This window comes from Lithobates pipiens, unplaced genomic scaffold (assembly GCF_037356315.1).
Source record: "Lithobates pipiens isolate NorthernLeopardFrog02 unplaced genomic scaffold, aLitPip1_a1.2 Scaffold_19, whole genome shotgun sequence".
Lineage (NCBI taxonomy): Eukaryota > Metazoa > Chordata > Amphibia > Anura > Ranidae > Lithobates > Lithobates pipiens.
This window is the reverse complement of record NW_027507764.1, coordinates 92,310,530-92,323,581: the sequence shown is the minus strand read 5'-3', so window position 1 is coordinate 92,323,581 and position 13,052 is coordinate 92,310,530. Positions and strand designations below refer to the sequence as shown.

At 42.3% G+C, this 13,052-nt stretch overlaps 1 protein-coding gene across 1 annotated transcript in view; it reads left to right on the top strand.

Moving 5' to 3' along the window:
• LOC143996172 (integrin beta-1-A-like) overlaps positions 1–13,052 on the top strand; it is a 128,918-nt gene that overhangs the window by 37,366 nt on the left and 78,500 nt on the right. Inside the window, exon 11 of the mRNA XM_077491083.1 lies at positions 3,403–3,599. Coding sequence (XP_077347209.1) covers positions 3,403–3,599 — 197 coding nt within the window. The remainder of the gene's footprint in view (positions 1–3,402; positions 3,600–13,052) is intronic.

The window sequence follows — 13,052 nt, the reverse complement described above, 5'->3', positions numbered from 1 at the left end:
GACTGTCCCTGCAGCACACACCGTCCTGTCCCTTTCTCTAAACTGACAAAAGACACTCAGGCTGCTGCAACAATCAGTAGCACAGCAGTGCCTCAAACCTATATCCTGAACTACACCTAACACCTATACCAGTCCTGAAAAGAACTTTTGTGTACCAAATAGCTAGCCATTTGGGTCACTGCAATCTCTCCCTGCTCCACACAGCAACCTCTCCCTATAGTGACAGAAGAAAGAATGTAAAATGGCCGCCGGATCGGGTCTATTTATAAGTTAGGGGGAATGTCCAAGTGTCCATGTGCTGTAATGTCTCAATTGGCTGTCCTGTACCCCATGATGGATGTGTCATCATAGGTCAAAGTTCTTTTACACAGTAAACACGGAAGTCCGCCGGGTGAACAGCGGCAATAGTCCGCCGATAGGGCGGACCGCGAACAGCCGAAATTCGACCGCCGGGCGAACCGTTCGGCCATCACTATGTAAGACCACTTAAATCATAGATGTATACCTGTATTTGTCCTTTTCCATCTGGCTACCTGTCAGCCCACTCCATGAATCCCAACCTTGGCTGTGGGGCAGGGACCCATTTTTATATGGGCCTATATTAATCTATACATGCCTGGAAAGGCAGATAAAAGGTTTTCTGTGAAACACGTTTATTAGAACATCACACCTATCTGACACCATTTACCGCCATTAATTGAAATAACAATTGAGTATACCCAATCTGTACACTTTGAACTGCTGTAACAGGTGATAAGGCATTTATGTATTTATGGATCCTTACAGTCAAGGAAGTGCCTTAAGGCCCCTTTCACACTGGTGGTGTCTGTCAGCAGATCCACCTGCTCAGCAGGAGATCTCTCTTCTGATCCCTGCTGAGCAGGTGGATGACAGGTCCATGTCCACTCCACTGATAAATAGCAGACACGGACACAGCCAGCTCTCCTCTATGGGCCGTCAGATGGAAACTGAACACTTGTCCGTTTACATCTGACTGTCATCTGATCCGATTGACCAGACGGATGGGGAATCCCTATCCATCTTTTTTTTTGCCAGACAGGATCAGATCGGATGTCGATGGTTGTCAACAGACACATGTCCGTTGACATCTGCCTGCTCCATAGAGAGAAATGGATGGTCTGATCACATTCACCTGAAAAACTGACAGGCAGACCCGATCTTTCTGTCAGTGGGAAAGAGGCCTAACAGTCCAACCAATTTTGTCTTTTTTGAAAAGTTGTTCTCCATATACAGGATGTGGCACTATAAGTATAACCAAACCATTTACATTTCATAATTTATGCTGCATGTACTTTGTTTTCTTAAATCTGAACTCCAGCCAAACTTCTAAACGCACAGATGAAATACAGTGGATATAAAAAGTCTACACACCCTTGTTAGATTGTCAGGTTTCTGTTATGTAAAAAAATGAGACAAGATAAACAAGTTCTGAAATGATTTGTCTTTGTCTAATTTTTTTTTGATTTTTAACAGGGGTGTGTAGACTTTTTATATCCACTGTACATATATGCTAATAGATTTGTATTTCTGTCTATCCATTCCTGAGATTTTAATAGCACACAGCATAGCCATATTTGACAAGACAGGGAGACCTGATTTTCCTCTGAATGGGGAAGGGATACACCATAAAAGGAACCAATCAATTGTGCTGCATTGCTCATATCGTAACCACGTCCCGACCAGCCACCGCAGTTTTACTGTGGCAGATTGGCACGGGTGGACGAAAACAACATAACTGTACATTGGCTCCTTTAAGCGTGGGCTGTATAAGGTATTTACTGGCAGAAAAAAAAAAAACGTTTTACTATCCAAAGTTAAAACAACAAGGGCAGAAGATTTAATAGATGGAAAGTTGAAAAAATGACTTAAGTTATGATTTTATGCATTCTATGCTTTAAGGTTAAAAACCTATGCTGCAGCTGCCTCCCAGCGCCGACCTTTTTCTTACCTGAACCCGATCGTTCCAGGGCCGAGCATGAGCCCAGCGGCTCCAGCCGCTATCTCGGGTCTTCATTGGATAGATTGATAGCAGCAGGAGCCATTGGCTCCCGCTGTTGTCAATCAAATTCAGTGACATGGGAGCTGGGGCGGGGATGAGTCCTGCAGTCTGTGTTAATGGATGCAGCAGCAGCACTCGTGAGTGCGCCTGTATGGGTGCCCCCCAGGAATACGGGTCTCCGTGGGGCACCTGATGAAAAGGAGGAGCCAGGAGCACCGATGGGACACCACAGAAGAGGAAGATTGGGGCTGCTCTGTGCAAAACCCTTGCACAGAGCAGGTAAGTATAATATGTTTGTTATTTAACCACTTGCCGACCAGCCACCATCATTATACTGCAGAAGATCAGCACGTTCCCGCGAACTCTCGTAGCTGTATGTCGGCCTTTTTAAGCAGGGATGGAAGGTGTGTGCACTACACTGCAGGGGTGCTGATGCTCATGGCCGACAGTCGCGATCGCGGGCACGAGAGCCAGAACAGAGACGTATGTGTGTAAACACACAAATCCCTGTTCTGTGAGGAGAGGAGAGACCAGCTAGGAACAATGATCTGTCATCCTCTAGTCAGTCCCATCCCCCTACAGTTGAAACACACACAAGGAAACACAGTTAACCCCTTGATCGCCCCCTAGTGTTAACCCCTTCCCTGCCAGAGACATTTACACAGTAATCAGTGCATTTTTACAGCACTGATCACTGTATAAGTGTCAGTGGTCACCGCCATTACTAGTAAAAAAATAAATAAAAATGCCATAAATCTTTTCCCTTGTAGAGGCTATAACTTTTGCGCAAACCAATCAATATACGCTTATTGCGATTTTTATTACCAAAAATATGTAAAGGAATACATTTCGGCCTAAACTAAGGAAAAAAATAGCTTTTTTAAAAAGAATTGGGGATATTTACTATAGCAAATTGTACAAAATATTGTGGGTTTTTTTCAAAATTGTCGCTCTTTTTTTGTTTATAGCGCAAAAAATAAAAACTGCAGAGATGATCAAATACCACCAAAAGAAAGCTCTATTTGTGGTAAAGAAAGGATGTCAATTTTGTTTGTGTACAGCATCGCACAACCGTGCAATTGTCAGTTAAATGGGCGCAGAGCCATATCGCAAAAAATTGCCTGGTTATTGAGCAGCCAAATCTGGAAGTGGTTAAAAAAATAAAAAACCTTTATAAGCACTTTAAGCTTTCACAGTAAAACCTGGAAGTTGGGTTCTATGCAGAGCTGCACTAGATTTTGCACTCTCCAGTTTTAGTAAATCTTCATTATCTTCAATACAAATAATTTATACTAAAAGATTTGCATCACAGTGTAATATTTGGACGGTTTTTGTATTGTTTAGCAACATGGCATCAAGTGGACTATATGTTTTTCTTTTAGGTTAAATTTGAGATCAGTGTAACTTCTCACAAGTGCCCCAAAAAGAATGAAACCATTAAAATTAAGCCATTGGGGTTTAATGAGGAGGTTGAGATTCATCTGCAATTCATCTGTGAATGTGATTGTCAAAAGTTGGGAACCCCTGATAGCCCACAATGTCATTTCGGTAATGGTACATTTGAATGTGGAGCCTGCAGGTACAGTACTTGTTTTTTGCTGCTTTTTCTTTATCTATGAAACTTTTTTTTCTTCCATGCACAATAATGTATTCTCTTCTTTTAGAGGAGGTTATGAGAAATGGCCTATCTCTACTTCTTGGAAATGCCCCTTTAAAAAATATCATAGTCTTCCAACTGGGCTCCGGTGAGGACAGCGCTGGATTCCTGGACAGGTAAATGTCCTTACAAAAGTTAGCGGCTCCAATATATGTAGCTGCTAACTTTTATTTTTTTGCGGGGAGACTGAAGCACCACTTTAAGCACTTAATATGATACTGATATCATACTCTGTGTATTTAGAAGATGTGTGACACAGTCTGGGGAATACAAAAAAGCTCTAATGTCAGTCTTCTAGTGGTAGTTCCCTTTACGTGAACCTTATCTGTTTTACATACGTATTAAAACTAGTGTTTTTTTTTGTTATAACATTATTTAGAACCCCCAAAAAATCCTTTCAGGTCTGGTATATATTTTGGGGGGTGGGGCTACACCATTTAAAAAAAAAATTGGCGCAGGGTTCCCCTTAATTTCCATATAAGGCCCAAAGAGCCTGGAAATGAACTGGGAGGGGGGGGGGTCCCATGCTTATTTTTCAATGAGTTTTATATATATATTGCTTTTTTGCATTGATACGTGTCCCCTGGGGCAGGACCCAGGTCCCCAAACACTTTTTATGACAATAACTTGCATATAAGCCTTTGAAATTAGCACTTTTGATTATTCATGTTCCTGTCCCATACACTTTAACAGCATTCATTTGTTCTGCCAAATTTTTTGCCTATTTGCATGTTCTGGTGTGAACCTGACAGGAAGGTGTTCGGCTCATCCCTAATGTGTACATTCCTTGTAATAGGAATAAAAGTGATCAAATTTTTTTTTTAAAGGGACATTGTAAAAATAAAAAATATAAAGTAAAATAAATAAAAATAAAAAAAATGTAAAGTGCCAGTCCCTCCGAGCTCGTGCACAGAAGTGAACGCATACGCAAGTCGCGCCCACATATGTAAACAGTGTTCAAACCACACATGTGAGGTATCGCCGTAATTGCAATAATTCTACCCCAAGGCCTCCACTGTATCTCTAAACTGGTAACCTCTAGATTTTTAAACAGAGATTATTAAGTACCAAAGTTTCCACGAAAATGCGCAGAATTGAAGCGTGAATTGTTAGGTATCAATTTACTCAGCATAACATTATCTTTCACATTATAGAAAAAAATTGGGCTAACTTTACTGTTTTCTTATTTTTTAATTCAACAAAATGTGTATTTATTTCCAAAAAATCTTTGCTTGTAAGACCACTGCACGACATAAAGTACTGCAACAATCCCCATATTATTCTCTAGCGTCTCTGCTAAAAAAAAAAAATAATATATATATATATATATATATATATATATATATATATATATATATAAATTTATTAGGGATGCACCGGTATCGGTACCGATACTTGGCTTCTTCGGGGGTATCGGTACTCGTGAAAATCCACCGATACCGGAAGTGATGTCAGCTTGGGCGGGGCTCGGGAACGGGATAAGATTGCGGCCTCTCATGACATGTTTTTTGCTTCTGCTGCGTCTGCTGCTGCGTCTGCTGCTGCGTCTGCTGCTGCATCTGCTACATGACTGCCCCACATGGCGAGCATCCTCCTTACACCATGTCCCGTCATGGCGGCCGGTGAGTGCTCTTCTCTATTTCTAACTATTGCTTACTTACTTATGTGTCCCGTGGCCAGTGATTGCTGTACAGTACTACTAGCTTACATAACTTGCCTAACATGGCGGCCGGCCTGTGTTATACTTAAGTTAGTTTTGTCCCACATTGTCTCTCTCTCTCTCTTGCCTAACATGGCGGTCGTCCTGTGTTACACTTAGTTTGTCCCACATCGTCTCTCTCTCTCTTGCTAACATGGCGGTCATCCTGTGTTACACTTAGTTTGTCCCACATCGTCTCTCGCTAACATGGCGGCTGGCCTGTGTTACACTTAGTTTGTCCCACATTGTCTCTCTCTCCTTTGCCTAACATGGTGGCCGGCTTGTGTTACACTTAGTTTGTCCCACATTCTCTCTCTCTCTCTCTCTCTCTTGCCTAAAATGGCGGCCGGCCTGTGTTACACTTAGTTTGTCCCACATTGTCTCTCTCTCTTGCCTAACATAATGTCCACTGTCCAGCATGGCAGCAGGACTGTGTTTGTGTGTGTTACATAACATTGTCTCTGTTGCCTAACATGTCCATCATGGCGGTAAATGACTGCTGCTGTTACATAAATCATCATTGTAACATTTTCCTGCATGTGCCTTTCTGAGACCATCTTCTGCTTTCTGTATTGTAGAGATACCGACCGTGACCCTTGTACCCGAACCCGACAGATGGATTTTCATCATCCCCACTGCCACTGGTTTACTTGGCCATACCAAGATGCTGGATGCAGGAGGAACAAACAACAAGCACTGGTGAGACCAGCTTCATTATTCAAAAAAATAGTAGGTGTTATCAGTAGCAGGTGTGAAAAAAAATCAGAAAACAAATCATTTGGGCTCAAAAAAAATGTCCCCATTTTCCTAATTTTTTCCCCCCTTAAGGTGGAGAGACTTACTTATTTCTGGCTTTAAGTGCAATGCAAATGGATGCCACTGCCAGTAAAATGTCAGCTGTCTGGAAGTTCTTTAAAATTGATGAAACCAACAAACGCTTTGCAGACTGCAAACTCTGTTCTGCCAAAATATCCAGAGGAGGTTCAAAAGTTAGTTCTTATAATACCAGTAATCTCATAAAACACCTCAAAATGAAACACAAGACTGAGCATGGCAAATTTACAGCTGTCACTAGCTCTTGCACTCAGCAGCTGACACTTCAGCAAACCCTTGCCAGATGTGAAAAATTTCCCATGGATAGCCCAAGAGCTAAAAAAATTCTGAAGTAGTTACCCAATTCATCGTTCTTGATGATCAGCCACTATCAATAGTTGACAATGTGGGTTTTCGGCGACTTATGAATCTTTTGGAGCCAAAGTATGAAATTACCAGCCGCCGTCATGTCACAGATGTCCTGTTGCCACAATTACACAACACAGTGAAAAAGAACATTACCAACATGCTACAGGAGGACATAAAGGCTATCAGTTTCACCAAGGACATTTGGAGCAGTAGTGTGAGTCCCGTGTCTGTAATTAGCTTAACTGCACAGTGGATTGATGGCAATTTCACTCTGCACCAAGTCATGCTGCATGCAAAGAAATTTCAAGGCTCCCACACAGACCAAGCTATAAGAAGCATACTAGAAGAAATGCTTGACATCTGGGCGATTCCCAAAAGTTCTGCCCATGTGGTAGTCCATGATAATGGCATAAATATGATAAAAGGTGTACAAGATGCTGGTCATCAGAGTCTTTCATGTGTGGCACATAAACTGCAGCTGGCTGTCTCAGAGGGGCTTTTATCACAGCGCAGCATTACGGAAGCTGTGGGAGTTGGGCGCAAAATAGTTGGGCACTTAAAATATTCAAACCTGGCATATTCTTGGCTGAAAGATATTCAGATCCAGCTTTATCAACCCATTAAAAGACTTCAATAAGATGTTCAGACTCGCTGGAACATCACTTTTTACATGCTGCAGTCTCTGATAGAGCAGAAACAGGCCATTGGAGTATATGTGTCAGAACATGAGCTGCCTGCAACGATCACTGCAAATCAGTGGAATCTCATGGAGAAGATGATCAACATCTTGGCTCCCTTTGAAGAGTTGACTCGGCATGTGAGTTGTTCAGATTCTTTTGCCTCGGATTTAATTCCTGCAGTGACTGTGCTACAGCGATTATTATCTAAAGAAGTGGAAATGATGAAGAACACATAGCTTTGTGCTTTGCAGAAATGGTTCTCTGACATGGAGCAAAATCCACTTTACTGCATTGCAACCTTACTCGATTCAAGGTAATCAATTATTTATTCCTGGCTGCTATTTTGACTTGTTTTTATTTGAATATTGATGATATGATTTTGTTTTTTGTTTTTTTGGATGAAGGTGATATTTTACAGTGTTATCACTTCACATCATTTGTAATGCAAGTGATAACACTGTAAATCTCACCTTCATAAAATAAAACACAAAACAAAATCGGTTGACAAACACACTTACCTACTCTGCCTCTGTGTAATGGTTTTGCACAGAGCAGGCCAGACAACTGTTTTTGCCGTGTACCCTGCCATCACCTTTCCTTCTAGCAGTGCCCCCACAGCAAGCTTCCACAGTTGTTGCTTTGCTTGCATGACGTTGTCTAATGTCATGTATTTTTCTTCTTATACTTATAAAGATCGGTTCTCAAATGCAGATGCTGGCAGGCAGGCCAAAGAGATGTTCGTGCTGGAAATGCAAGAAATATCTTCTGTACAGGTACTACAGGCACAGGCAGCTACACCTAAGGTGCTTGAGAAACCAGCTACCAAAAGGCCTCGCACTGAGCAAGAGCCAGGTACCAGTGTGACTGTGGACAGTGTTTTTCGAGAAATTGCTTATTCCTCTACATTTGAGAACAGTGCTCCCACAGCTGCTACCATACAACTAGAAGCATATCTTGGAGAGGTAACTGTGCCTTGTTCGGAAAAAATCTCTTGACTATTGGGCAGTCAATAAACTGCGATTTCCCACTTTAGCCCAAATGGCACAAAAATATCTTTCAGCTCCTTGCAGTAGTGTGGAAAGTGAGAGATTGTTCATTGCAGCGTCACACATTCTGACTGATACCAGAAACCGACTTCTAACTGAACATGCAGAGATTATTCTGTTTCTTTAAAAACTTGCCGCTTGTGTTTGAATTGGAAAAGTAATCTACCGCCTGTTACTGTACAACTGTAAGGCATCATGCACAGTTGCACACTTCAGCTCAAAGCAACTGCTCCACCTGGCATTTGAGCGTTTTTTTAGCGTTTCCTCTGCCTGTTAACTCCCCTCCATGTTGGCCTTTAAAAAAAAATTGCCTTTTTAACTCTACGCCACAAACTTTTTCCTTAAGTGAAAAAGTGAATCACCTATGGTGTGCACATTGCATACTATAAGTGATTCAACGTGCAATGCATGGGGGACACATAGCCTAATTTGGAGCGGTAAACACTACAGGCAAACAAAAGGCTCAAAAACAGGGAGCTCAAACGCCTGTATGAGTAGCTACTTTGAGCTTTATTGTGCATGTGGCCATACTGCTGCTAAGTCCTTGGCTCCTTGGCCTTGCCATCCTGGAATGAACCTATTTTGGTCTGTGAAAAACGTTTTTCCTAGAAGCTAGCACTTTTTTTTATTTAAAAAATGTTTACAAAATAATGTTAGTTTTGAGGTACTGTTCAGTTGCTCCTCCTCAGGCCTAACATTATTTAATTGTATTGCACTTGGTTTGGTTGATGTGATGGCGTGAACTTGTGATGTTTGTACGTGGCGTCATCAACAATGATGATATTTCATGTTCTGTGTGACATTTCAGCTTTTCATTTTCAAGGCATAATGCCTGTACAATGCAGCTAAAAGCATCTGCTCCTCAAGGAGTTTGAGCTTTGCTCCTGCCTGTTAATGCCTCCCCTCCATGTCAGCCCATTGCACACTCGTTTCAGGAGTTTAGTGGCAGGAAAGTTTGCCTGCTGCCTGTAAGCTGCCCTGCCACTAAACTTCTGAAACTGCATAGTGCTCCTCGGCCAATGGCCATGAATGAACACATCGGCTAACATGGAGGGGAAGAGGTAACAGGTAGAGAAGAGCTAAAACACCTGGAGAAGCAGCTGCTTTGAGCTGTGCATGAGGCCTTACTGCAACCTACATGCCAACCTAACACACATCCTTCCTTGCCATCCTGGAATGTTCTGTCAGTGAAATGTGTTTCTCTTACACATGTGTAAGAAGTTGTGTTTAATTTTTGTTTTTTTAAATTTTATAATGTCTTGTGTTGTGAGTTGACTGAGCTACTGTACTGTTCTTGCTTCTCCTCATGCCTAAATTGTGAACTTGCAATGTACATGTCATTAATGACATTTGACATTATTTTTTTTATATAACATGTTCTAACATGTTCTGTGCAATTTGCATTTTAACAGCTTTGTGACCAGCAAATAAACATATTTTCTTTCATAATGTCTTTTAACTGTGTTTTAATTCCTCATATTATGGTGAAAATGTGTAATTTCTCATAATTTTTTTTAAAAATGGTCATGTGACCAAAATCAGGTATCGGTAATTGGTATCGGTGAGTACATGATGTCAAGTATCGGTTCGGAACTCGTACTCGGTGTCAAAAAAGTGGTATCGGTGCATGCTTAATTTATATATATATATTAGGTTTGTAATTTTTTTAGCAAAAAATACAGATTTTAACTTGTAAACAACAAGTGTCAGAAATAGGTTTGGTCTTTAACCACTTGGGTACCGCGCTATTGCCGAATGACGGCATTAGCGCGGACCTAGATTTCCGGGACTACGTCTATTGACGTCGTCCCGGTTACGAGCGGCCTGCGCGCCCCCTGAGGGGCGCGCGCGGCGCGCTCTGTGATCGGCGAGTCCGTGAGACTCGCCTGATCACCGATCCGTGTAAGGGGACGATCCCGACCCCTTATCACGTGATCAGCTGTCAGCCAATGACAGCTGATCATGTGATAGAACGGAGCCGGTAATCGGCTATTATTCCTCCTCGCGCTGACAGCGCGAGGAGAAAAAAAAAAAGCCGATCGCCGGCGGCCGTGATCGGGACATCAGTCCCGATCACGGCCAGCAATGAAAGTCACCACATGCCACCTGCCAGTGCCCACCTGCCTCCCGCAGTGCCATCCTGAAGTTTAACAAAGTAAAAGTAAGTGCCCCCCGTCTGTGCCCATAATGCCCACAGTGCCACCCACAGTGCCACCCCACAGTGCCACCCACAGTGCCACCCACAGTGCCACCCAATCTGCCTCAAAGGTGCTGCACCCCAGTGCCGCCCATCAGTGCCCAGCAGTGCCGCCCATCAGTGCCCAGCAGTGCCGCCCATCAGTGCCCAGCAGTGCCACCTATCAGAGCCACCTATCAGTGCCACCTATCAGTGCCCATCAGTCCCATCTATCTGTGGTACCTATCAGTGCCCATCCGTGCCACCCATCCGTGCCACTTATCCGTGCCACCCATCCGTGCCATCTTATCTGTGCCCATCTTTGCCCATCAGTGCCGCCTTATCTGTGCCCATCGGTGCCGCCTTATCTGTGCCTATTAGTGCCGCCTTAACTATGCCTATCAGTGCCCACCAGTGCAGCCTATCAGTGCCCACCAATGCAGCCTATCAGTGCCCACCAATGCAGCCCATCAGTGCCCACCAATGCAGCCTATCAGTGCCGCCTTATCAGCGCACTTCAATGAAGGAGAAAAATGACCCGTTTGCAAAATTTTATAACAAACTATTAAAACATGATTTTTTTTTTTTTTGCATCTTTTTTTGTTTGTTTAGCAAAAAATAAAACTCCGAGCTGTAACTAAATACCACCAAAAGAAAGCTCTATTTGTGGGAAAAAAATGATAAAAATTTCATTTGGGTACAGTGTTGTATGCCCGCGCAATTGTCATTCAAAGTGCATCAGCGCTGAAAGCTGAAAATTGGTCTGGGACTGAGGGGGGTTTAAGTGCCCAGTAAGCAAGTGGTTAACCACTTCAGCCCCGGAAGATTTGGCTGCTCAATGACCAGGCCATTTTTTGCGATACGGCACTCTGTCGTTTGAACTGACAATTGCGCGCTCGTGCGACACTGTACCCAAACAAAATTGGCCTCCTTTTTTTCCCACAAATAGAGCTTTCTTTTGGTGGTGTCTGATCATCTCTGTGGTTTTCATTTTTTGCACTATAAACAAAAGAAAAGCGACAATTTTGAGAAAAAACACAATATCTTTACTTTTTGCTATAACAAATATCCCATTTTTTTTTTAACACATTTTTTCCTCAGTTTAGGCCGATATGTATTCTTCTACATATTTTTGGTTAAAAAAAAATCGTAATAAGCGTATATTGTTTGGTTTGCACAAAAGTTATAGCATCTACAAAATAGGGGATAGATTTATGGCATTTTTATTATTATTTTATTTTTTTACTAGTAATGGTGGCGATCAGTGATTTATATCAGGACTGCAATATTCTGGTGGACAAATTGGACACTTGACACATTTTTGGACCAGTGACATTTATACAGAGATCAGTGCTATAAAAATGCACTGATTACTGTATAAATGACACTGGCAGGGAAGGGGTTAACACTAGGGGCGATCAAGGGGTTAACTGTGTTCCCTATGTGTGTTCTAACTGTAGGGGGGATGGGACTGACTAAGAGAAGAGAGATCGGTAAACAGAGAATCTGTCTCTACTCCCCTGAAAGAACTGGGATTTGTGTGTTTACACACACACAAAAATAGAAAAAAATGCAGCGCTTAAATATATTGTGTGGAAAATTATGATATTGTGTATCACCAATATTGAAAAGTGAAAAAAATAAAAAAATAAAATAAAAATGAAAACACCCTATGAATGAGTGAACAACAAACGTCTATAGAATGACAAAAATAAATATAAAAAATAAAGTCCACCACGTGAAAGTTGATTGCCATTGATTAACAATGGAACAACATATCTAGAAAGTCTTCAAAATAAACTTGCTGGGGAGGACTAATAAATAGAGGAAACTCTTGTGAGGACACCGCCACCAGTTGTATGAAGGCTTACCAGAAAAGATGGGCTTAAAGAGGTATATACCACTTAAAGTGGATGTTAACCTGAAAAAAATGTTTTGTTTTTTTTATGTCATAATGCAGAGAATAAGATTTCCTATCATTTGAGCCCAGTCTTGCCACACAGATTTAATCCAGCTCTGAGCAATCCTCTTTTATTGTTCAGTTTGAGAAATCTTGACAAAGTCTTGAAAACTTTGTCAAATCCTCCCCTTGCTGTGAGTGACAGGTGATTTACATATCTCGTGCACTAGCCTGAGACAGGCACATCCTGTGTAAAAAGTTCACAATTCACACCCCCTCCATTCACACCCCCTCCCCTCCTCTCCCCTCCCCTCCTCTCCCCTCCCCTCCCCTCCTCTCCCCTCCCCTCCAGCTCTCCCAGGATTGGCTGCCTTTACTGTGTTTTGACTGGATGTTTCTCATCATGGGATGTAATCCTCCTGTATGCTGCAGTGAACAGCGAGAAGAATATATACAGACAAGTGATTTAGGGGAGCTGTATGTAGTCCGAGCTGGGCAGAGTAGAACATCCAGTGATCTGATGATTGTTATAGTACAGTGTGTGTCTGAGGTCACCTGATCACAGTTGCAGCATTCCTTTCCATCACCAGGATTTGTTATGTGGGGGAGGGGTGGATTTCTCACTTTTTATAATTACACCCAGTAAGGCTGAATGAGCTTAGGGCCAGTTCACACCAGTGTGCTGTGCGAGA